The sequence below is a fragment of the Etheostoma cragini genome, chromosome 9 (genome assembly GCF_013103735.1).
Source record: "Etheostoma cragini isolate CJK2018 chromosome 9, CSU_Ecrag_1.0, whole genome shotgun sequence".
Taxonomy (NCBI): domain Eukaryota; kingdom Metazoa; phylum Chordata; class Actinopteri; order Perciformes; family Percidae; genus Etheostoma; species Etheostoma cragini.
This window is the reverse complement of record NC_048415.1, coordinates 1766350-1790516: the sequence shown is the minus strand read 5'-3', so window position 1 is coordinate 1790516 and position 24167 is coordinate 1766350. Positions and strand designations below refer to the sequence as shown.

General features: G+C 41.5%; 2 protein-coding genes and 1 long non-coding RNA gene across 6 annotated transcripts in view; 1 reads left to right on the top strand and 2 right to left on the bottom strand.

Moving 5' to 3' along the window:
* Window positions 1–207: 207 nt before the first annotated feature.
* On the bottom strand, window positions 208–22493 carry LOC117949942. Its single transcript, XR_004657769.1, has 4 exons — window positions 22483–22493; window positions 15423–15431; window positions 5016–5511; window positions 208–218 (listed from the first exon to the last, which is right to left on the bottom strand). It is a non-coding gene; the product is annotated as an uncharacterized LOC117949942 (long non-coding RNA).
* Window positions 5662–14614, bottom strand: cyldl (cylindromatosis (turban tumor syndrome), like). Of its 3 annotated transcripts, none has more exons than XM_034880505.1 (15): window positions 14574–14614; window positions 13508–13964; window positions 11915–12169; window positions 11395–11468; window positions 11126–11312; window positions 10791–10956; window positions 10456–10597; window positions 9805–9915; window positions 8870–8961; window positions 8730–8793; window positions 8493–8625; window positions 7548–7656; window positions 7324–7442; window positions 6682–6889; window positions 5662–5898 (listed from the first exon to the last, which is right to left on the bottom strand). In XM_034880505.1, the coding sequence occupies exons 2-15, from the start codon at window positions 13946–13948 to the stop codon at window positions 5714–5716; spliced, it is 2286 nt and encodes a 761-aa protein (XP_034736396.1). In that variant the 5' UTR covers window positions 13949–13964; window positions 14574–14614; the 3' UTR covers window positions 5662–5713. The 3 variants fall into 3 exon arrangements, with proteins under 3 accessions (XP_034736396.1, XP_034736397.1, XP_034736395.1); XM_034880506.1 differs by having other exon boundaries at window positions 11126–11304; window positions 11390–11468; window positions 14327–14580; XM_034880504.1 differs by having other exon boundaries at window positions 14327–14580.
* The window catches only part of zc3h3 (zinc finger CCCH-type containing 3), a 69115-nt gene continuing 60189 nt past the window's right edge, over window positions 15242–24167 (top strand). Inside the window, exons 1-4 of one of the 2 annotated variants that reach the window (XM_034880503.1) lie at window positions 15242–15425; window positions 17293–17494; window positions 17555–18781; window positions 19675–19847. In XM_034880503.1, the coding sequence (XP_034736394.1) occupies window positions 15380–15425; window positions 17293–17494; window positions 17555–18781; window positions 19675–19847 (1648 nt within the window). In that variant the 5' untranslated portion in view covers window positions 15242–15379. Of the gene's footprint in view, window positions 15426–17292; window positions 18782–19674; window positions 19848–24167 lie in introns of both variants that reach the window. The other variant, XM_034880502.1, reaches the window with a different exon arrangement.

The window sequence follows — 24167 nt, the reverse complement described above, 5'->3', positions numbered from 1 at the left end:
CCAAGGAACACACATTTCCAGGTGAAAGTCTTACACAGCAGCAGTCAATGTGGTGCGCCCAGCACTAAAAACGTGGTTCCTTTTGTCTTTTCGAAAGTATGGTTGTCCATGTCAATTTGTTACCAATGAATTGCTAGTATTGCACGTAATTACCTCCATAAAACAACAGAATGAGAATGTTTCTTTGTGACTTTGTGACGTTTACCTAAACAGCACGTCTCTTTTATAAACGTTGATTTATCAGAATCTGTGTTGACGCCAGCAGAAAGACGTCACCCGGACTTCCAGTCCATCAGGACTGATAGCGTTTTTTCCGTTTCCTGTCGAACGCTTCCTGACTGCACACAGCCAAGACGAATGTGTTCAGATCTGAAATAGATAAAAAGGACACACAGCATATTGCAGAGCAGTACTTCATATTTTTAGTCTTCAGCCGAGGTATTATGTGTTCATAAGAGTGTAGATTTTCCACTTCTGCCATTTTGTCTCCCTTTGCATGACATTAACAGATGCATTGGAACAATCTTTGTTATTTATGAATGTATATGTGTGTCTTCTGATTTATAGGCCCACTGTATAGGGTCATATACATACCTTTTTATTAATTTTGCGGTTGTTTATGGCTTCAGTGGACACCTCTCTAGTGATTAAGACAATCTGTTCTGACATTGATTCACTAGTTTTGTGGCACTCTGAGTACTTCTGTTTTTAGTTTTTAGTTTAGACTTCTTCAGGGTGTAACCACTTCTACAAACCACACAGGCATATGGGTCCTTAGTTCCCTACCTTCTAATACAGATGTTACAACTCAGTTTCACTAAGGGGCCACACGGGAAAATGAGAATCACTCATCACCTTCTCATTTACAGTTTGGTTCACACAAATCCATTAAAAAGTCAGCAAAGAAGTTCCTTAGCCATCTTAGAATTTAGCAAATCAAGCAAAAATAATTATGGATTACATTTTTTGACTCAACCTGAATATGCAAACTCTGGTTCTGTGGGAATCTCTGAGTAAATAGATAAATATACTGGATGGAACGTAGATAATGGAGGGTAAATACATAAATGATTTAATTGGGAAATCATGGAATAGTAACTCGATCAATTGATTGATCTGCAAAGGTTTTCTGTTACAAGGTTGCGAGTGTTGTGTCTCATCCATTTTGTTTAGTTACTCATGTCTTGTCTTGTTGTGCACTTCCTGTTTAATTTTGTATCACTTTCCCTCTCATTTCAGACCCTGACTTCCTCCCTTTGTGTGAATTTCCCACCACTGTGATTGTCTAACCCCGCCCCAGATTGGTTTCACCTGTTTTCCCCGACCTCTTGTATAAATAGCCCTTGTCTCCTTTTGTCTTGTGCCAGTGCGTCTTGTTCTGTCCACGTGATAGTCTTGGCAAGTGAACCAGCCAGATCTTTGTGTAATCAGGTTTTGTTTGTAGTTTTTGATCCTCCGAGAGAGTTTTAAGGGTTTTTAAGGGTTCTTTTGTAGCCTCAGTAAAGGACATAGGACCTGAAAAGCATTTCACTTCCTCCTACTCCCTTTCGGATAAGAGCTTTTATTTATTTTGCTCTTTCTTGCTGTTTCTTTCTCGTGTCTTTTTTTATTTAAATTTGTGTTTATTCTATTCATTCATTGCTAGATAAAACTGGAATGATTTAATCTACAATAAGCTACATATGTGTGTCACTGTATCAGGGAACGGCATGGAGTATAACTCCAGACTGTCTGCACATTCAATGAAAAAAAGCATATTTTTCTCCAAACTAGCGAGATTCAAAAATGTTATGTTGACTTTGATGTGGAGAAAGGTCTGTGGCTTTGGGCTCTGTGTTTTATTATGCAGACATTATCTTCCTTCAACAAACCCAGGAGAAGTTCAACTATACTGCTCAAACAAGCACATCTGTCCCCTTTATGTAAACACACACAAGCAGAAACTGGACTTTTTTTATTTATTTTTTTAGCATAATGATGAATATGCTTAAAAATGCTGATCCTGTCAGATTAAAAGGCATGCTGCGTTGTTAAGTTGCAGGGCCGTATATGAAGACAAGGCTGAAGCCGACGGTGCCCTTGGGTGTATTAAAAAAGAACCAAAGTCATCACTGAGCAGAGCACAGCGCAGCACTCCGAACCAGTGTAGAGGTCACCGGTAGAGCTGATCACAGCAAGACGGAGGAGGGGGGACGCAGTGGACTGCAGGATCAAAAGCATCCGCAATGAAGACAAATATCCACTGAGGCATCGTTTGAGAAAAGAAAAAAAAAAGATGAGACAGAAAATGTGAGGGCTAAAAGGATGTACACTTTAATGATATCACCCTTGGTGTGTATTCCCGTCACGTGAAGCTGGAGTGCATGCAACGCTGGACTGATCAAGATGAGGTTGGCGGGACTCTGAAGCCCACTTCAAAGCCGACAAATCTGCGTTTTGCTGTACCTTAAGTGTAACAGACGTTTCTCATTTCAGCAAGGTTACGACTGGGACTGTTTGCCTATAAAGTGTGCAACATGGTAAAGCTCTACTGCAGATGTCTTCAATGGTTCTTAAGCCAAGCACGGACCCCCTACTACATGTTGTATAATAAACTGTGCCTGCAATAACGTGTAGGGCGGCCTAAAACCTTTACATATATCTTTTTGCATGGACTACTAAGCTATTAAAACAGTAGGGGGGGGAATCACCAGACGCCCCCCGATACCGTCACAATACTTATGCCACAATACGATATTATTCAGATTTTAAACATATTCTGCAATTTATTGAAATTTATAACCTTTAGCCAACTTATCTTTTTTCTCAATGTCAAATGATGTCCCCAAAAGGAAAGTCTGTTTTCTCTAAATTATCTATCATTTCTGTGTTTGTTCATCTCACTTCAATTTTATTGCTGCAAAATAGGATTGTCAAGCAGACAAATATGACCAACAAATATATAATAAAAGATTGATACTTGGCGACTGTATATCGATAAAGTATTGCCACTAAAATTGTTGCACTATGCTGTATCGATTTTTCCCCCATGATTTTATTAATCCTGTTTTAATCTTAAAACATACATGTGGCTCAGTGAATCCTTAAGATTAATTGTATCTGTGGATGGTTTATCTGAGTGACTATCTTCTTACTTATAGGCCAGGGAGCGGATCATCTACGGGGATTTATATTTTCTAATAATTTGTAGTATTCAAGTTGGAACTTTTAAATTAATTAACAATAATTTGGAGGCCCCCCCCGGGTTGACTTGGAGGACCCAGAGGGGTAAGGGACCCCTTGTTGCTGCATTAGTGCCTTACTTTTTATAATAATGAACGTCCGTTACATTCAAGCTGTTGCCAAATGAGTTGCTACAAAGCTGATTAAGACTCTCAGCTCCCCATAACTGTCTCTGTATTTCTAATTATGACTATGGTATGAAGAATGTGTCGTCCGGCGACTTTAGCAGGCAGGATGTCGAGCAAAGATAATTAACATGTGTTTTACTCCTCTGTGTCCTCCTTAGCTACTAGCAACTGCGTGGAGAAGGGGTAGGGGTGGTGCATGATCACTACAGGCTTGCATCATGTGGATGTACGGGCAATTTTGTTGTCATTACTTAGAATTCCTCATGGGGGATGCACTGTAGCTTTATTTTTCAGCTTTCAAAAGAAAACACTAAGCCACATCCACACTAGAGGATGGATACCCGACCCGAGCCCGACGGGACCCGACGGTACCCGACGGGCCGGGCCGGGTTCGAACAGATTTTTAGAAAGGATGCTCGGGTTCGGGTCGGGCTCGGTCACATCAGCGCGATAAGGCATTGAACATTTTGAATTTTAAACCGCTTACTATGTAGGTAACCAATGCCATTGGAGGTGTGCATTGATGCGCTCATCTGTTGACATTTCCGAATGCCTTCCTACAATTGGTTAATAAAAGCGAGCTTTCCACACAAACAAACTTACATGTGTCATTAGTATGAGGAAGAAATGCGATTTTAACTGTGTCGGGCTCGGGTCGGGCTCGGACAGAAATATCTTAATGCCTGTCGGGCTCGGGTCGGGTTCGGTTACTGCTCTGTCGGACGCGGGCCGGGCTCAGACAGAAAAATCCGGCCCGATCCGCACTCTAATCCACACCAATACGCATATCTTCTGCAACGTTTCGCGTCCACAGTACTACGGCGTTCTCGAGCTCCTAAGACGGAGACTTTTGGAAAAGTTGCTGACCCTTGTGTCATGTTTGAAACCTCTCGGCTGCTTTACAGTCTGGACTTGCAAAAACTGATTTGGAAATGAATTATTGGCAGTAAAATTGACAGGAAGTCTAATATCAGAAATCTGGTGTGATGACATTAGATCTTCTCATTTAAGTTAAAAAAAAGAATTCAGAAAGATACAGTTGCTACAGTACTTTGAAAGGTTGATTTATGATCAATTTACAATAAGGAAGCTTTTCTAAAGTCTTGCACCTAAAACAATGATATAAAAAGTGTAAGAATGTTGGCTTCCTCAGGAAGATATCTGGTGTTAAACAATAAAGGGATCTAATGATGCAACGTTACCACAGATAGTAAAGTCCTTGGAAATAATGAAGTCCAAAGTGTGACCCTGGTTTTAAGTGGGCACAGTTGCATGCTGAAAGAATCCTGAGAGAATGATAAATGAAGCAACGCTGATACTTTATATATCAGAACATCAACTATTCTTTTAGGCTTTTGCCTTTTTGTGGTCTTCCTACAAACCCAAAATAGCTTAACATCTATAAATAGAAATGTATCACCTGCTCTTTCAGTAAAACATGTGATGTGTGCAGGACGAGGGATACATTTTATTACAATAACTAACTGTAATTAATACATTGTATATCAGAATTAATTGCAATGAACGTACAGTATAAATAGAAAGTTTAGCCTTGACCTCTACGTAGCCATTTGAGTGCAGTTTCCCCACTTTATCCCAAACATCCCTATCATAAATGTCAATGTTCAAATGCTTTGGCTAAGTCCTGGATCTTCTACCTTCTACCCGTTCTTAAAGATGCTGGGAGATACAAAAGAGCATTTTCATATTCAATCTTCAAAATAATAGGAACAAATTCTCCTGAAATATATAAAGCAACTAGTCCAGCCTGATCCTGTTTTACTAAGAAAACATTAAGGTCCAATTGTGTGCTTACTGAGGAAATAATAACATTGTATTTATAATATTAATGTTAAGTTGCATTTATTACACTCTGAAATCCTTTTTTTTTAATCTGCAACACGTTTACTCTCAGTAAAAAAATTGAAAGTATAACTTTTAATTATTATTATTAACACCAAGAGGAAGCAGTAAACTACATTTTACAGTGCAACTTTTGTCCTCCTAACATGTCAGTGATTGTCAATTTCTCGATTTAATAGTGCAAAATGGTTGAGCATGCAACCTCAGTTTGTACTTTTTCTTAAAGCAAAGTAAAACAATATTCTTATAAATGATTTAAGCCTGATGATAATACTTTCCCAGCACCAGGACAGAAAAACTATACACACACACACACATACATACATACATATACACACACACACACACACTTCCTTAAGCTTGTGTACTTCGACACATTAATAAAACAACAGCAAACCAAACCACAATGGAAATGACATGTACAGAAAAGGCAAACATATCCCCCCCCCCCCCCCCAATTTACATTTTGTGCAAAGCGTAAGCTGCGGAGCTGCGTCCGCTCAGCGGTAGAGACACATGTTTGTGCTCTGGTACAGGTACATGTAGGCGTCACAAAAGAGACGTTTGGCCACGCCTTCCATGTCTCGCGGCACCTGATTGGCCAGCTCCGCGGGAGACATCTCCAGGTACTTGCCGACCTCGGGGCAGGCGTGAACCTCCGGGATGTTGAAGCCGTCTCTCTCCCCTGAACACAACACAACACACAACCACTGAGCCACTGAGGACAGGCGTAAAAAGGGCATGTGATGAGACAACAGCTGGGACAGAAGCCGTTCCCTCATTCACTCACTCACTGTTCCCTATAGAGTGAGAATTAGAAAGGGAACTAAATAGGGAATGCCCAAACCAGATATCGGACACTACGCTGAAAACTGTTTACCCACTGTTGCGTCAGTGGACGTGCCAGAAGTTTGTGTGACGGAAGCACGTCCTACAACTAGGTCTGGGTACCAAATTCAGTACTTTTTTAAGCATCGACTGAATGTGCCTCTTAAGTATCGAGTATTGAAAATGCGTCGTCATTCAATACTAGGGTTGAGTACTGATTGGTCGGTAGGCGGTGCTTTTACACCAGTTGATCTCTAATCTCCAACATAACCACCTCCCGACCGGGTTAGGCGTTCAGCATAAGTTACCACGGCAACTGAACCAGGTTGATACCTGATCCCTCGTTGTGATACAGAAAACCCTGAGCTGAACCTGAAGGTACCTCGTTAACGCCAAATCTTGCTTCGTAGTACAGGCCTATGTATGTGTGTTTCTTACGCCAGTCCATATTGCGATGACGATAAAGAAACTAGAAATTAGAACAACATACTGTGCAGCCCTACTAAATACTGAATGTTCTTAACCGCTGAGAACTACAATACCGATCCAACATGGCAAACACACACTATATAGTGCACTATATCCGTGATATGGAAAGAGTTTTGAACCCAGCTAAGGCATACACAAACAGACGGCTCACCTTCTCTGTCGGCCATGCTGTCAAAGAAGATCCAGTCGTTGCTGCTGGGGCCGTGTTTGATGAAGGACACGTAGTGGCTGGTCTCGATGCAGAGCACAGCAAACAGCTCCAGCTTGTCTCGGACCAGAGAGTGAGGCGTGCCCGAGTAACCCTTGGGGACGTCCAGAGCAGCTAGCTGATGGGACCGGCGCTGAGGATGAGAGTGCACCTGGAACAAAAAACACACACAGTTAGGGCTGGAACTAATGACACTTCTGATTTTGTGTCAACATGTGCTCGTGTGATTTCACAAGCTGTAATAGAACACTGTAATAGGGTAAAAAACACTTTCTGCAACAACAGACTGAGTCTTTCCCCCTATTACTGAGTTTCTTCTCTCCTTTGAGACAGGAAACTGAATATCTTTGAGTTCTGGACAAAACAAGACATTTGATTCACCGTTTTATGACATATTCTAGACCGAACAACTGATCCATTATTCAAGAAAATAAAAGACAAATTAATCAACGATGAAAATAATCATTATTTACAGCCCTTGGGCTACATAGGAAAGTGTCAATCCAAACCCTCAATACTCATACTCATACTCATACTAGAAAGAGAAAAAGAACTCAGGTCTCCAGACTATGATACAAACCGCACCTGAGATGAACACGTCTTGCAGAAGACTTTGAATCCCGTCCGGCTGAAAAGAGGATCTGTAAAACAGTCGGGGCACTCTATCTGGGCCAGGTCTCCACACAGCATGCACTGCTGAGGACCTGAAACACACACACACACACACACACCACATGTTGTGTTCCCAGAGGCCATTTCTGTCATGCTAGTGTGTGTGTGTGTGTGTGTGTGTGTGTGTGTGACAGTACCTTCAGAGAGGAGGTCAGTGATGTCCAGCTCTAGAGAGGGAATGATCTTGTCAAACATCTTGAATTTCTTCCCAAAGCGAGGCATCTGGAGGATGAGGCAGGATGGCACCTGCAATTATTTGACAATTTAAAAAAATTAAAAAAAAAAAAAAAGCTCACACACAACGCAGACCAAACACACAATAATGAACTCATTCTGGGCTGAGAAAACTGTCCAACAGAGACCTCGACTGGAGGATCAAAGGAAAGCATCAGATGAAAACACATTCCAGACCAGAAGGATGGAGAAAACAAGTTTGATATGTACTACACAGATTAGCATCAATTGAGTTTAACATAGCAGCAGAAACACTGGATGTTAAACCTTGGAACATTTGGCTACTGAAACAAATAGTTGATTAATTGGTTATTTCATAAGCAGTTGGTGAAATTTGCTTGTTACAGCTTTAAAAAATGGCAAAATTAGGCTGGCTCATTTTAATAGCATTATAAACTCATGATCATAATATGATTATTAAAAGGTACATTTTTAAATATGTGAACTCTTTGTGAAGCATCATGCCACTGCTACTCTGGCACTGCTAGACCTTCCTCAACAGGGCTGTGGAGGAGGGTCTGGTTAGTTAAAATGTAGTTTTAGTCGTGCAACAGAAAACTAAGATTGGACAGATAGTCTAGCTAGCTGTCTGGATTTACCCTGCAGAGATCTGAGGACCAGGTAACCATAGTCCTCAGAAATCCACCAGAGTTTAAAATTACAACATAAAGAAAGGGGAAGGTAACGAACATCTGGCCCAAATGAGAGACATCCGGTGGAATTTCCGACGGCATCGGAGCAACCCGGAAGTGGAAGGTCGTGGACAAAGACTATGGAACCACTAAAGCTAATTGGGACATCATTTTATTGTATAAGAAGAGTGTAACAGAAATCCCCTGGGATCTCACCTCTGCCAGCTTGAGTCCTGCTGTGTGAAAGGAATGCTCCAGCAGCTGCTGGACTGTGGGCAGAACCAGGCTGTGGTTCTGGTCCAAGAAGATCTGATAGCAGTAACTCTCCTGCACTTTACCTGCCGCTGAGCTGAACGGGAGAGGGAGAGAAATGGGAAGCGTGAATGGAACTTTTCTTAAAATGTTCCTTGTATTCAAGCTAAGTAGAAGCACGCAGCGTTGGTGTAACTGTACAGTTTGAGTAGAGGATCCAGTGCAAGGATGTGGTGCATGATGACAGTAAGGAACTCTTCTGGATCTGAAAGAGAACAGTCACATCAACAATCCCATTCTAACACACATCAGCTGTTTGACAGACTCCAGACTAAACTGACCCTTCTCGTCCGTAGTGAAGGAGTGACTGTAGCCGTGGTTCTGCAGCTGTTTCCGGAGCTTCATGATGTGCCGCCCTTCCACAAAGCCCTTACTGCAAAGAACATGCATCAGAGTATGTTTAATAGGTCTGGTTAATATATCGGAGTTGTATCGATACCGTGATATGACACTAGATATCGTCTTAAAGGCTGCATTACAGTAAAGTGAACTTACCAGACTGTTCTAGCTGTTCTATCGTTTACCTTTAAGTCATTGAATCATTTCTGGAGAATATTAATCAAAAATCTCATTGTGTAATTAACATTTTGTTAAAGCACCAATAGTCAACCATACAATATCGACATCAAGGTTTTTGCTCAAGAATATCGTGATATTTGATTTTCTCTATCTCGCCCAGCCCTAATGTATACATTGTTAAATTACATAAGGCTGGTCACCCAACTTGAATGCATCGAGGCACCAACTGAATTGCCTTCATAGTATCTAAAAATGCCTTGTTATACAATACCAATATCAATTTCTGATGAGTAAACCTCAGCATATGAATTACGATGCTTTTTCTTAGCATTAAGGCCACGATGTTGTTCTTACAAAGTGTAATGTTCATTGCACCCATGACAAAACAAAAACAAATTGACAGACATTGCGCCTCACCACTAGCCTGAGGCTTCAATGGAGAGAAGGGAGAGCATCGCAGTGATTGGGAGCGTTTTAACACCTGTTTTATACAGTCTATGTTTAAAACTCACGTTCAGAAACCGCTATCGATGTCACGTGTCAACGTTTTTTAGACTTCTCTTTGTTAATCCTTTTGGGATGACTCCCACAAGGAAATTGATTTTTTTTTTACATTACCCAGCCCTACAATTACCACAAAAAGAATTCAGTGTTTTGCAAAATACATGAACACACGCACACACAACACAGCACACACCTGCGGAGGGGATTAACAATGTCATGGAGCAATGTTCTCTGAATCGGGGCATCTTGAGGTTCTGTTGATTTAAACAGCATGGAGTCCAACACAGAGGAGCAGGAAAACAAGCTGAAAGCACAGACAGGAACAAGAGTTACATGTTTGGTTTCAGACATTGCCAAAAGACAGTTTCTCTTCCTTTCAGCATGCTTTAAACATACACTTGCCGAGATCTGAAACTAGCTTGAGAATGGTAATTAGGTACAGTAATCATAACCCTGTCTTCATGAGCTGGGTTATGAACAAAATCCAGAAGACTAACAAAAAGAAACAGACTCAGTTTAAAATTACAATGGGAATTTGCTCGAGTTGCTTGGGCGACACCGATGCATCCTTGAATGCCAAAATGGTCTCCGTTTGCAAGTGTCTTCCCACTGACTGTAGTGTTACCTGTCCCAAAAATATTGTCAGTCTATCAACTAATGCAGGTGTAAAGTCTTTGCATGTTGAATTCAACAACATACAGAAAGTCACTACTGTCTAAAACATATTATATTAATGTAAATAAAATAAATGTGATTTATATAATAAATGGGATAGAACCAGCTGGACATCCTAAAAAGACCTTAAAATGCATATTATTCATTGTCATGTGTTCCCCATGCTGACCTGAAGAGGGCAGCATCCATGTAGCAGGAGTTACAGTGGCCTTGGATCCCCTTCATTCGTCCAATCAAAATCTGGTTAACCTGCTCGGTGCTGATTGGAGGAACAGTGTCCAGCTTCCCTGCACTGGGCTCTACCTCTCTCTCTAAAGTAACACACACACACACACGCACACACGCACACGCGCACACACACACACACACACACACACACACACACACACACACACACACACACACACACACACACACACACACACACACACAATTATTATAACAACACTGTGAACAAGATATGCTCAAGATTAAACTGAATGAGTAGGTCTGTGTTGTTCTCACCTGTGTCTTCCTGTTTAGGCATCCCTTTGCTGTGATTGGCTGATGTGCTCTGAAATCGTGAGTCAGGACAGCAGGAGCTAAGCTTCACAAACAGAGCCCTTTTGGGGGGACAAGCGAAGAAACGCTGATCTTTAAAGGTACCATCAGTCACTCCAATGTCTTCCTCCTGGAGACAGATAGACAGATGAAAAATGTCATTAAATATAAGATTAAATGACAGGAAAAAACATCTATAGACAATCACCTGTCGCAGAAAATGAACCAACAGCCCATTTAGGTAATTTTCCCATATCATTAGATTTGATTCTCCACAGTAACATGTCAGTATATATTACCAGCTCAAGTCCAGCCATGGTTTCCTGCCGATTAGGCAGACTGCCGATCCAGCGGATGATTCCATATGACCTGCCTTTCATTAAGTTCACCTCCACCAAAGAGTTCACACTCAGATCCAAGTACATATCATCAGCGTTTGGTTCCACCGGGGGAGTATCAACATCCATTCTCCCTGGCTCTACAGCGAGGAATATATTTGGGTCAGAGCTCTTAAAAACATGGGTAACAGCTTTACACTTCATCATGTCAAGAGTTGCTCAAACCTGCAGGCACCTCCCCTTTAATAACCATATCTAGTGGAACGTCAACTTCGCCCCCTCTCTTTCCATTCTCATCCGTGTCCTAAGAAACACCAACAAAGACAAATTATAAAAGTACTGCAAACTGCTAACTTTGTACTGAAATTTGAAATTGGAAGATTTGGTGGTATAAGAGAACTCAAAGATGAGCAGGAGCATAGAAACTGCAACAACATGGTGTTCGATGTCTAATCGTGCAGATATGAGAATTAAGAGCATCGAGAGACCAAGTCTGAGTCACATAATTTACATTTAAATACTTTTAAGACATGTTTATGGGGTCAATTTCTCATTGCAAAAATAACTGAGAACAGCAAACATAAATTGGTCAAGTATTAGGAATCAGTACACATGACCAGTATGTTTTATTTACCAGAAGAGTAGCGCACCGAGCAATGGGTGCTTTTTAAAACATAATTTTAAAAGGAGCAACATTTCGAGATACTGTTTTACTTATTTATTCCTTTTTTTCATGCATATATTACTTACTGTAGAGATCCGGACAACATTTTGCACCACATCCACAACCATTCCATGCCGACACGTATCCCTGACGAGGTAGGTGACTCTGTCTCCAGGACTGAGCTCTTCTATCTGTGAGTGTGCAGGACTGGAGGGTGACAAGGAGCTGGGCCCCACAGGCCTGACTCTGGAGAATGGGGCAAAAATGTCACAATCTTTATGACAGGAGAAGGGTTTATGTCGGAAGGACCCACTCGTCTTCACCTTCCTTTTGTCTTCTTCCTAGGGCCGGAAAAAGAAAAACACCAAATGAAACTGTTTGTTTTACTTTCTGTGAACACCACCAACTCAAATCCACTCAGCTCCATGTGATGGAGTGGAGGCTGAGACATCACAGATGCATACCTCAAAACCGGAGCGAAAGCTATGAGCATGGAGCGATACCAGAAGGGGAAAGCAGTGAATAAAATGATAATCTGGTTTAAGTTTCACCAAAACTTTCTGAATTACAAATTGTACCTCGCTGCCCTCACCTATGAATACAAAGCAATACACAATTGTCCTTTCTTCCGTCATGAAATGGGCGTCAAGTTCACAAAGTTCATGAATTAAACATATAATCTCAGATAAAGTCCTGTAGGCCCAAACACAGCTAGTACCACTCACACCCGCCACCTACTAGGACTGCACTATATGAGGAAAAGATCCAAAAATTGCTATTATTTTGACTGATATTGCAATATGAGTCAAGATATTGGAGGGAAAGATCGTTTTTGGGTCATTACTCTCATGGTCATTGAAAATGATTAACATTGAAAGTGTGATTTTTTTGTTCCAAACACAGGTTGTTTTTGTTGTTGTTTACATACAATTTATAAGCCAGGACATCTCCGCAGCCCCAAAATACTTAATTCACAATAATATGACACATAATTTGCCATTACCAAATATTGCCCCACTACACTAAAATTTGGATTTAGCACTAGTTCATAGTGTGATTTTGATAAAATTGTGATTAATTGTGAAGCCTTAGCAGCTACCCTACAGTGCCACCAAAGGGACACATTTCAACATTACAGGTGCATAGAATTTCCAGTCAATCGCATACAAATAACATCATATATACACTACCGATCAAAGGTTTGGGGTCACTTACAAATTTCTCTTTCACTCCATTATAGACAGGATACCAGCTGATCTGGGTGGGGGGGCTGATCTTTAATGCAATATCTACATTTTCCCATTATCAGCAACCATTCATCCAATGTTCCAAAGGCACATTTTGTTTACTAATCTGATATTATTTTAAAAAACTAACTAAGAAAACATTAAACAACCCTTTTGCAATTATGTAAGCACATAATGTAATCTGGAAGCTGCTGCCCTGGTTAAAAAAAACAAGGCAACTGGTCTCAGCTGGGATTATGTCTATAATGGAGTCCAATGGAAATTTGGGAGTGACCCCAAACTTTTGACCGGTAGTGTATATCAAATTACCTGTGAATAAGTTACATACATTTACCCTAATATTTTACCAATAACCCAACCCATACTCATTCAATTAAGTCATCAGCATGCATTCAAACACCAAAGTGGTATTTACAACTTTTAAAGTCCCACCTGCAGTTCGATGCCAAAGAACTTCTCTGATATGGGAGCAGCATATGTTGGCTCCGGATCTCTAACCATGCAGCGAAGGATGCCTCGAAGCTTCTCTCCTCCTTCCTCCACAGTCACTTCCGTCCCCAAAGTGAGTCCTCGTGCTGTTCGGAGAGCATCTCTCTCGTTGAACCACTTCAGCCTTTCCGCGTCGTCGGACAGGGCTTGCAGCAGCTCTGCTTCCTCTGCACTCAGCTTTGCCATACTACTCACCTCTAGCTCGTAATCTAATGATGAACGTGCGCCCATGAGGAAGACGGGCAACTTCAAGGGAGAACAAGATCTTCTGAGTGATAATCTGTGCTTGTGCTCACTGATGTAGCAGATGCGGCCAGCATCGATGTGTCCTGGATATTTAGGTTTTATTATTATGATGAAGTACAGGTTTTCTGTTGACGTCATGTTGCTGCGTAGAGTACTCTATACACACACACACACACACACACACACACACACACACACACACACACACACACACACACACACACACACACACACACACACACACACACACACACACACACACACACACACACACACACACGGAAAATATTTAGCGTTATACGTGTTACTACAATAACAATAAGCCTCAATTTTGGAGACAACACTCAAGCTAGCCCGCTAACTAGCTACTATAGGCTACAGCACGGAACTACCATTAGCTAACTGTCGTTATACACGTCGTAATTATAACAAACGTCAAAAGTAACGTAACTGGAACAATAGTTCGGGTTGTTTCCCCAAACACTCTCAAGCATTTGTGACCAAAGTTAGCCTTGCCTTCAGTTGTGTAGCAACTTTAAAGTTAGCTTTCTGTTTAATAATATTCGCTCTTCTGGGCTTCTGTGTCCGAAGCAGCTGCGGTAAGTTTTACTTCCCCTTTCATTTCATTTCACAGCGGCGTCATTATAGCGTCTCGTGCTCTTCCAATAGAAATGACTACAGACGTGTTATCTCTAAACCACGTAAACAACTTGCTGCCAATAGCGTGCGTTTCTAAAAACGGGTCATTAAATGTTAGGAATACTTTGAAGTGACGGAGTTCGTTGTTTTCAAATCAGTTGACAGCCAGCAGCAGGTCGTTTAATGTGAAAATGGGTAAATTATGCCCCACCGTTCTGTCTTACAGGCATCCAACAAGAAGGTTTAGTCACGTAAATCCTCTTATATAAGCACATAATGAAATAAAGGTTTCTCAACCCTTCGTGGTAAATATCCATGCAGATAGTTTCAGAGCTCAGCTTTTATATATTCCCCTGTGATAGCTGCATGAACCCGGCATATAGCCTAGTGGAGGAGAATTATTTCCTTTGTTGTGTGTGCAGTATTTAAAAATATATACAAATACACAGTTGCCCCAAGTGCTAAAATTTGTTTTTTTTTAAACGGTTCTTACTTGAACTGGTTTCTGGCAAAGAAGCGACTTGTCTTGATTGACAGACAATTGACTTTGTGATTAACAAAATTGTGAAATAACACAATAAAAGATTTTGATACGAGCTGCTATATAATCAGTTAATGTGTCAATAAGCATGGTCATAAAAAATAAAAGGATTACATAACGTCTTATTTGTTAAACTAAAATTAAACACATTGAGTGTCAATAGAAGCCTACTAATTAATCCTGTCAAATAAAAAAAGAAATGTTGTTATATACCCGTATAAACTGTCTGTGTGTATGCCACACGACATATGGCCTGCAAGACAAGAATCAGGGTTTTCGTGTCCACCAGTCATCGCAGACCTCGTTCTGTGATTGGTCCGTATTAGACACGTCAACCGAAAGCGCACATTTTCGTCGTAGTTTGATGACGAAACGATTCGGTTGTAAACATGGATGAGAGAGAAGCACTGAAGAGGCAAATTGAACTTCTACAAAGTAAATCTCTTCTGTTACATGTTGTCGGTTTATTTTGAAGCAGCCGGGCTAGAAAGTTGTTTTTAACGGTTAAATTCCGAGCTGTCGTGTAAATGTGGGCGCGCGTTTTGAAAAAGGGTTCCAAAATGAACGTTAGGCTAACCGTTAGCTTCGCCTCCAGTACGAGCTGCCCACACGTCTCAGAAGAGACGCTGCATGGTGCCTTTTTCTGTCTTCATGATATAGCTAAGGCACGTATAACGTTAGATACCTAGCTTTAGTTAGCTGAGATATTCTGTTTTTAAAATTTCATTGGAAGTAAATAACTAGTTCGCTGTCAACAGGTTAGCTTAGCTAGCTAAGACCCAACTGCGAGGCATAACGGTAACGGTTAGCTAACTCTAATGGTCGGTTCAGCCATCAAATTAGCCTTCACGTTACAGAAAACCGTTTTCCTACTTAACGTAGAGACCTGGCGCTGTTTAGCTAACACTGCCACAGGATGGAGTACACAGCAACGCTACTACTGGGGGGCAATGACAGGAAAACACAACACAAATGAATTCGTTTATGTATTATCCAAGCCTTGTTTACACTGTCCGTATTTATCTAGCCCAGCTGATGTCCTGTAGTACAGATGTCTTTGTCCTTATGTAACTGTGTGGTTTTCAGTTGTTACAATTTAATTTTTCATATCAATGTCTTGTAGTAAAGTCTGTCTTGACGTGCTGTAGCCATGTTTTATGTGTCTGCAGAACAGGAACTCGCTGAAAAACAGTTTTTAAACCGAGCCCGTTTTTATATTCTAATGTAATGTTAGTTTTTCTAACTTTCCTGTATAATAAATATATGAAGTGTAAATTGCTGTTCTACTAGCTGCAATCAGCCCGAACAGCTTCAATGCTCCTTACCCTAGATTACTGTGGAGAGATGAACACTGTTCTTCTGAAAGCTATTTCCTCATTTGATGACGATAATGTCGGTGGTGATGAGAGAAGGTCTGTCCAAGATGTCGGATCACTTTAGCCCTCGTGCTGTCTTGTCAGACTTGAAAATCAACACTTTTGTTGACGCTGTTTGTCGATGTTTTTAACTTTTTTCCACTTTTTTGTCCTATTATTTTAACCCCTGTGATGCTTTTTTCAATGTTTTTTTTTCACGTTTTCAACACTATGTAACACTAACTTTAACTTTAGTTTAACAGTTATTTTTGGAATTTATTGTCAACAAACCTCATTTACAGGAAATTATACCTAATGATTGAGTTAGAAAAGCAGAAATTAGGAATTATTGAGACTAAAATTAAAGGAATGGATGTTGATGATAATCACAGACTGGAATATGTCAACTTTTACTCAATACTATTTCAAAAACAGTATTTTTTCAAATGCTAGCAAAATTGAATAAGACGCCCCAAAATGAATGAAAGTAGAGATTTGTACTTTCCAAAGAGCATTGTGTGGAATTAATCATCATATTTTGGGTAGTTAAAAAGAACATTGACATAGGAAAACAGGTCAATTTGACCCGAGGACTCATGAGGGTTAGAGACATGTTACGTTAGAGACATCCCAGAGAGGCAGTTGTGTTTACACTCAGTGAATAATGACACAAAAAGTTATAAAATAAAAATAAAAAATAATTAAAACAATAAATATCAAAGTACAGGAACACTGATTTCTTTTTATTTAACATGAGATTTTTTTAATGTTGTAAGCATCCACTCATATAAACTAATAATATCTAACATGACTACATGCAGTTAAAGTGAAGTGAGAAATACACTTATCACCAAAACCAAGACTCTTGCCAGGTTTCTGTTTTCTTGTTGTTTATCACTCTGTATGGGATTGTACAACTAAATGACTCCTGTTTCTGAAATTCCCAGATCTCATCAATGAACATAAGAGTGTCCATGGCGACAGCCCGTTTGCAAGAGATGAGCAGAGGCATCCAGAAGCTCCATCAGCCAGAGGGAGAGGTCACAGCAGATCTGTCCCCCATCCTCACGGCTCCAGAGGGGGACTGTATGCTCCTCAGAGCCGTGGAAGCTGGAGGAAAACCTACTCGCTGAGCAACAACATTTCCCAGTCCTCTGTTGGACATGCCTCCGCTTCTACCTCCTCCTCCTCCTCTTTCCATCAGACCAGCTCCCACAGTGTATCTGACAGCACCTCACTGCCCAGCAACACGAGAGGAGAGAGTGATAGAATCACACCTGCCACTTTATCGTCAGGGATCCATCAGCAGAAGAAGGAGGGACATGCAGAGAGTATCACAGGGAGAGTTACAGCAAAGAAAGAACACACAGATAGTGTTAGCAAACCCAGAGTGGCTGTGTCTCAGTATGAAGATGGAACAGGAGATTCAAGCTCAACAGGCACTACTGCTGGGCAACATAAACCGCTTCACGGATGGACTCAAGATCTCCAGGAGCGGACTGAGAGCCGCCGTGACGTCTCGCCAGAAAACAAAGTCAGTGGTTCTCTAGTAGTGCTGTCTTCAGCTCGGGCCGACACCTCGACCAGGTTGCAGAGCAGCCCTCCGGTACTGATCACACCTCCCCTGTCAAGCAAAACCAGTGCTGAGACTAAACCAGCTAGCACTACTCCGGCAGTTTTCATGGCTGGTAATACCATACCGCCTCTTTCTGTGTCTGAATTATCAAAACAAGCCTCAATCGAACCCACATCTCACACCAGCCGGGGCCAAGTCAGCGCGTCTTTTTTGAAAAAATCCAAGTTCACTTGGATAAAGAGCCGCAACGTGGGAGGAGAGGACCCTCAACAAGCTAGCTCTATTTCCTCACCCAAAGGCAAAACTGTGGCTGTTGCCCCAGCGTCAGTCTCAGAAGAGGGAGTAGCCACTGGAAGCTCCCCGTTGTGCATAAACAAGAGAACGCCTAGCAAGAAGCTACCCCGAAAGCTAAGCTCGATCAATGTAGCCCCCAAGACTTCCAAGTACAAATGGGTCTCGTCCTCTGCTGGAGCCCAAGCTAAAGTCCATCGAAAGTCTCTGTCGCCCAAAGCCCTGGCTCCTTCGCAGAGAGCTCTGGAGAAGGGCGAGGTCACCAAGAAACTCAGAGCTCCCTCTGTTAAGATGAGAAAGGGAATTGCGGGATCTTCTGCCAACCCCTCAACGAGTAGCCGCTACCGCTGGAAGGCCGGAGGTCCGAGTACTTCCGCGGCAGTGGCGGGAGGGACAACAGCGGCCCGTCGTAGATCTGCCTTCCACTGGACGTCAGAGAAAAGCAACAAAGGAGTGAAAGGTGTTGCTTCCCCATCAGGGACCCAACGTAGCTCCTTCATGCCCTCATCCTCCCCTTCTGGGTTCAAGCTCCGCAGCAGGATGAAAATCATCAGGAAGTCTGCTACTAGGTAAGTTATAGTTACATGGCCACGATCAGATTTTCTTCTAGTCTACGTTCTGCTCTGACACCTGCTCCACAGACTGACTCTCAACAGTCTATTGTAACAGAAAACAACAACACAATATAACTCAAAAGATAAAAACACAAACATAGACACAACCATCTGATTTTGCCAAAGAAATATGCTGATATGCAATCCTGCCCCTACTTCACAATATCTTATTATTGCAGAAAATAAAGCTAAAATATGCATAGACAGCATACACAATTGTGTGTTGTAAAACACTTAACACTTAAAACAATACACCTACATTTCAATTCCTGTTCTTTATTCCAAATTCTTGCGTGTAGCCAGATGGTGGCAGCAAAGTGGCAGAATAAAATTCTAAAAATATCATTGGCTTAATAGTATCAAACTCACTTTCACTAAGGGCCACTCTGGAAAATGAAAATCCCAACAGGGCCACTCAAGTATAGTTTATTCATTTATTAAGAAAAGTCAAATATCTTTGACTGTATTACTGCATGTTGCCTTTTTGGACATTAGTCACATTTTATTTTTGTTGCTTTCTATGACACTGCGTATTGAGTATTTTTGCGTTTTTCTGACTTTTGTTGACATAAAGCCCAACAAAGGTCGGCAAAAAAAGAAGCAGTCATAGAGTTTAGCAAATCAAACAAAACAACGAATACATTTTGAAAAGTAGGCTACCACACAGCCGACTCCCAGCAACCTGACTTTCAGTCTAAATACAAAAACTCTCTTTGGGATTTTCTGAATGTCAAAGTCGTCAAATCAACCAAATTCTACTAGATTACATTTGTGTGGTTGAGAAACTAAATAGTCCGCAATAAGACTAATAAAACTGTTCTCCTTTGCCCGCTGTCCTGTGCCCACAGTGGAGGTGGTCCAGAGAAGGGGACCAGCCCACCAGCAGTAAGGTACTCCCCGCGGGGTCGGATGCACGGCTCCAACAGGAGTCCCATAGGAGTCCGGAGGACCCCCTCCAGGGAGCTTGTGTCTTTTGGTAGACACAAGTTGAGGCGGCTTTCCCCCACCTCATCAAGGACAAGTAAGAAGCACACACTTCCCATTATAGTGTATATTATATAGTAGGGGTGGGAAAACAGTAGAAAATCCTACGTATCCTGAGTTTCTTTGCAACTATTTTTAAAACCAATTCTTTCCGCTAGAATCTATATGTCGTATTGATTTTCTTTTTACCAGAGATTCATCTAGATATTTTCTGTTTGAACGGTACCTCTGACGGCGCCTACATCATAATCCATTTCCAGCTAAACAGACCAAAAGCAGAACATGCAGATGTCATGTTCTTCGTTACAAATGAACCAAAGTCCGACTGACTGTGCATTCTTCTTAGAGAACAATACATTTTTAGAAATGTCCCATGATATTGTATCTATGAAGCATATTACTCAACTTCAGTTTCTCAAAAAGTGCTTTGTCTTAGGTTTTCTAAGCCACTGTTTTCCTCTTTCCAACACGTCACACACCCACTATGTCCACTAGATGTCCCACTAGTGTGACACAGGGGGCTGCTGCCTTCTGGCACTCTGTGCTCTCTGCCACAGACATGATGCCTGGTGCTCTTTTCGGGTATTTTGTTAATCTAGTCATTCTGTGTGATTGTGTGTGAGGCCTGCTATCTGTGAGGTTGGCTTTCATTTGGCCTCTTACCTGATGACAGCATCATATGCATGACTAGTTCCATAGTTTTATTAGATTGATGTTAATAAATGTTTGCTGCAACGCGTTCAGCCGATCTCTGTTATCTGCAAGCCCCGCCCCCAAACATCAACCCGTCTCTCTGGGGTGAATGCCTCAAAGTCAGCACAGGGACAGGTGTGACCGCAGGGACAGGTGTGACCGCAGGGACAGGTGTGATGTGCTCTTTTAAACAGTACCTGATGGTGGTTTCACTTCCAGCAAATTGAAACACTATGAGACGTTCTGTGGATCCTTACGTGGTTCTTTGTGTCTCAGTTTATTGCTTTTGTCGACTTCATTTTCTTTCTACTTTGGCATCATGTGTCATGTTAAGTGCTGGACAACCTGTGTCCTCAGTCTACTTCATATTAGTAGAATATAGTATTACTACTGTATTAAAGTATTGTCATAGTAAACGGTTTTAGCAGCCATGTTACAAGAAATCTGTGTGTTGTTAAAAAAAACTTTATATATTTAAAAGTCTCAAATATTTTCTAAATATTTATTATATTTAATAATATATACTATTTATTATTAATTTTTTATTATTTAGTTTTCCAAGATATCTTTGGAGTGTTTTTTTACCTACATCCGCAATTCATTTTAGCTAATCCTCTTAAAATGTCAACATCACTCAAAAATCAAGCTTTTTTCTCTTTACTGCATACTTGAGTATTTTAACTTTAAGTATACTTTATTATCTTATGTTTTCAGTGTTAACACCCCATACCTAAAACCTGCCTGTAGTTGGTATGCATTGTGGAATTGGGACAAACCCAACCTAATTGTCCCTCCAGCTGTGGCGGTGACAGCTGCTGTTGCATCCTTCTCCAGTAGAGGGCAGCAGCTCTCATCCATGTAGCCCTTGTCGGGGCTTTGTGTTGCTGGCTGTCACTGGAGAGGCTCACAGGCTCACTCTAAAGAGGAGGAGGGGCGAGGTTAATTGATTGCCCAATTCAGCCGTGATGGCGAACAAGTGCCGATAGCGAGTAATTTGCAGAGGTGGAGGCAGGCGGCGTCGCTGCTATCAAGCCCTGGCACCGCTCTCCCTCCAGTAGATAAAAAGGAGCTAATGCATAATTATCCTTTTGCAAATTGGATTGTTTTAACGAACTGTAGAATATAGGCCTAACCTGATGGAAAGCAATCATTGTTTTTACAGCCCCCTCCCCACCCTCCCACCCCCTCTTGCCCCTCCAACCCTCCGGTCATACTGCATGTACCCTACACGCCTCATGCCCATCTTGGTGCAATCTCCCATACTCAATGAAGTCAGAAGACATTAGAAAAGCCATCACTATTAACATTAGGCTTTATTCGTCCCCATGGCTCTGCGTCTATCAGTCTGCTTCTCTTTTTCTGATTCTTTAACTTTTTTCTATGCTTCTTCACACCACCTACGCCCTTCCCCCGTTTCCCTTCCCCTTCATAATTTTTCTGTGTATTATATGTCATGTGGAGACCCTGAACGCCCCACAGCAGGAACACATGCATCTCTAATTAAAGATGGGCTTTCAGAATTCGGAGACACGGGAAAGGTGGAGCAGGGGTGAGCGCAGAGGAAGATGGAGTGAGGAAAGCTGCTCGTAGCCGTCTGTGCCTCCGATAAGAGCCGCTAATAAAGAGCAAATTGAATTACTAATGATGGGAAGCAGAGTCCCTATAGATGAGCCCGTTATAAAACAAAACGACAACCTTATGACCACTCACACATGCGTGATAATACACTCGCAAACAATGTTTCTTAATTTCCTCCTCAATGGCCAGCGTTAGCCTCTCCTCTCCACGTTAGGGGTCCTGTTTTCTGAGGTGCTCGCTTATCTGTGGTTTAATTTAAAGAGGGCATGGACCTCAGTAAGCAGTTAGGGCTGTAATGAATCCGTGTGTGTGTGTGTGTGTGTGTGGGGGTGTGTGTGTCTGTGTGTGTCTGTGTGTGTGTGTGTGTGTGTGTGTGTGTGTGTGCGCGCGCATATACATACATACATACACACCTTTCATTACAGCCCTAACTGCTTACTTATACTGTACATATATATTGTGTGTGTGTGTGTGTGTGTGTGCGTGCTCGTGCCTGGAGACAGCCATGTAGCCCAGATAATCTAATAAAGCAGATAAATGTCAGGAGCGGACAGAACACAGAGAGGAAGAGTGCTGAGCTGTGCGGCTTGGAGCCCCATGTGACAGGCTTCTGGAGCGTTGTAGGTCTCTATCTCACTCCGCTTTCTTTCCTCCCTCACCCTCTCTCCTCCAGTCTCACTCAGGCTTTTTCCTCTCTGTAGCTGTCTCCAGCGCTCCGCTAATATGCCTTGTGACTTTTTTATATTTTTTAAGCTCAGTACTGCATATCACTTTGCAGACTACAGGCATTTTCCCGTATAATCTTATTCTAGGTCTGAACTTTAATGTGATGAGAGTTCATCTGAATTTCTAAATCACTTTCTGAATAATAAAATTTAGAGAGCTTATGTAAAATGAACATCAGCAAACCATACTTAAGTCAAAGTCTATTATCACAGTGTGGCAACTTATAACTCGTGGCTCCAAATTAGAGCTGGGCAATATATTGATATCGTGATACGAGACTAGTTACGTCTTAGATTTTGGATATGGTAATATGGCATAAGTGTTGTCTTTTCATGGTTTAAAGGCTACATAATAGTAAATTTACCAGACTGCTGTAACTCTTCTATTATTTATCTTTAGTCATTATATCCACATTACTGATAATTATTTATCTAAATCTCATCGTATAAATATTTTGTGAAAGCCTCAGTAGTCAACACTACCATATCGTTGCAGTATCAATATCGAGGTAATTGACTTAATTTGATTTTCTCCATATTGCTCTGCCCTACTGCAAATAATGATTATTTTCTTTATTGGTAGGTCTACTAATTGCTTTCCCAGTAATCCACAGCGGTGCACTGCTTAGCCTCCGTGTCGTTACCCCTGCCCGCTTCTTCAAACTGGGGACCGCAACCCACTGTAGCTCACACACGGACTATATGGAGAAGTAGCTCATACAACACCCCTTCAAAAGATCCGAACTATCCCTTTAAGACACTGTTTTTAAAAACACATGCCCCTAGAGCTCTGCGATTTTTACAACTCCCAGTTTTTGGAAGACAATTGCTCATTTATCCTTGTTTTCACGTGTACGTAACTGGTTTAAGTGAACGATGGTGGCGCTGTTGATTGTATTTAATCAAATAAGTGCAGGTGCTCTTTCGTTTGTAGATGTTTTTGTAACATGAACGGCATAATTTAACTGTTTAACTTAATTAACTGTCACGGCCGAGGGTGAAATGAGTGTTGGTGTGAGGATAACTTTGTAAAATCACGTCTCTGCTTTGGTGTCTCATGCAACTTAAAACTCATGGATTGGTTGTTCAAACAGCACTTGGACCTGTATTGTATTGTACATCTCTCCTTGGTTACCGGCGGCAACACACCATAACCAATGCATACTCATTTAGTTCATATGGCTGATGTCTGTTTTCAATCTAACTGCAACCTAACTCTCTCTTGTTACCGAGTTAGTATTTAGTAGTGGGTACTCACTGGCTACTCGAGTTTTACCGCTCAGCTGGTCACCAGCCTTGTTTACGTAAATTATAAAACACACACACACACACACACACACACACACACACACACACACACA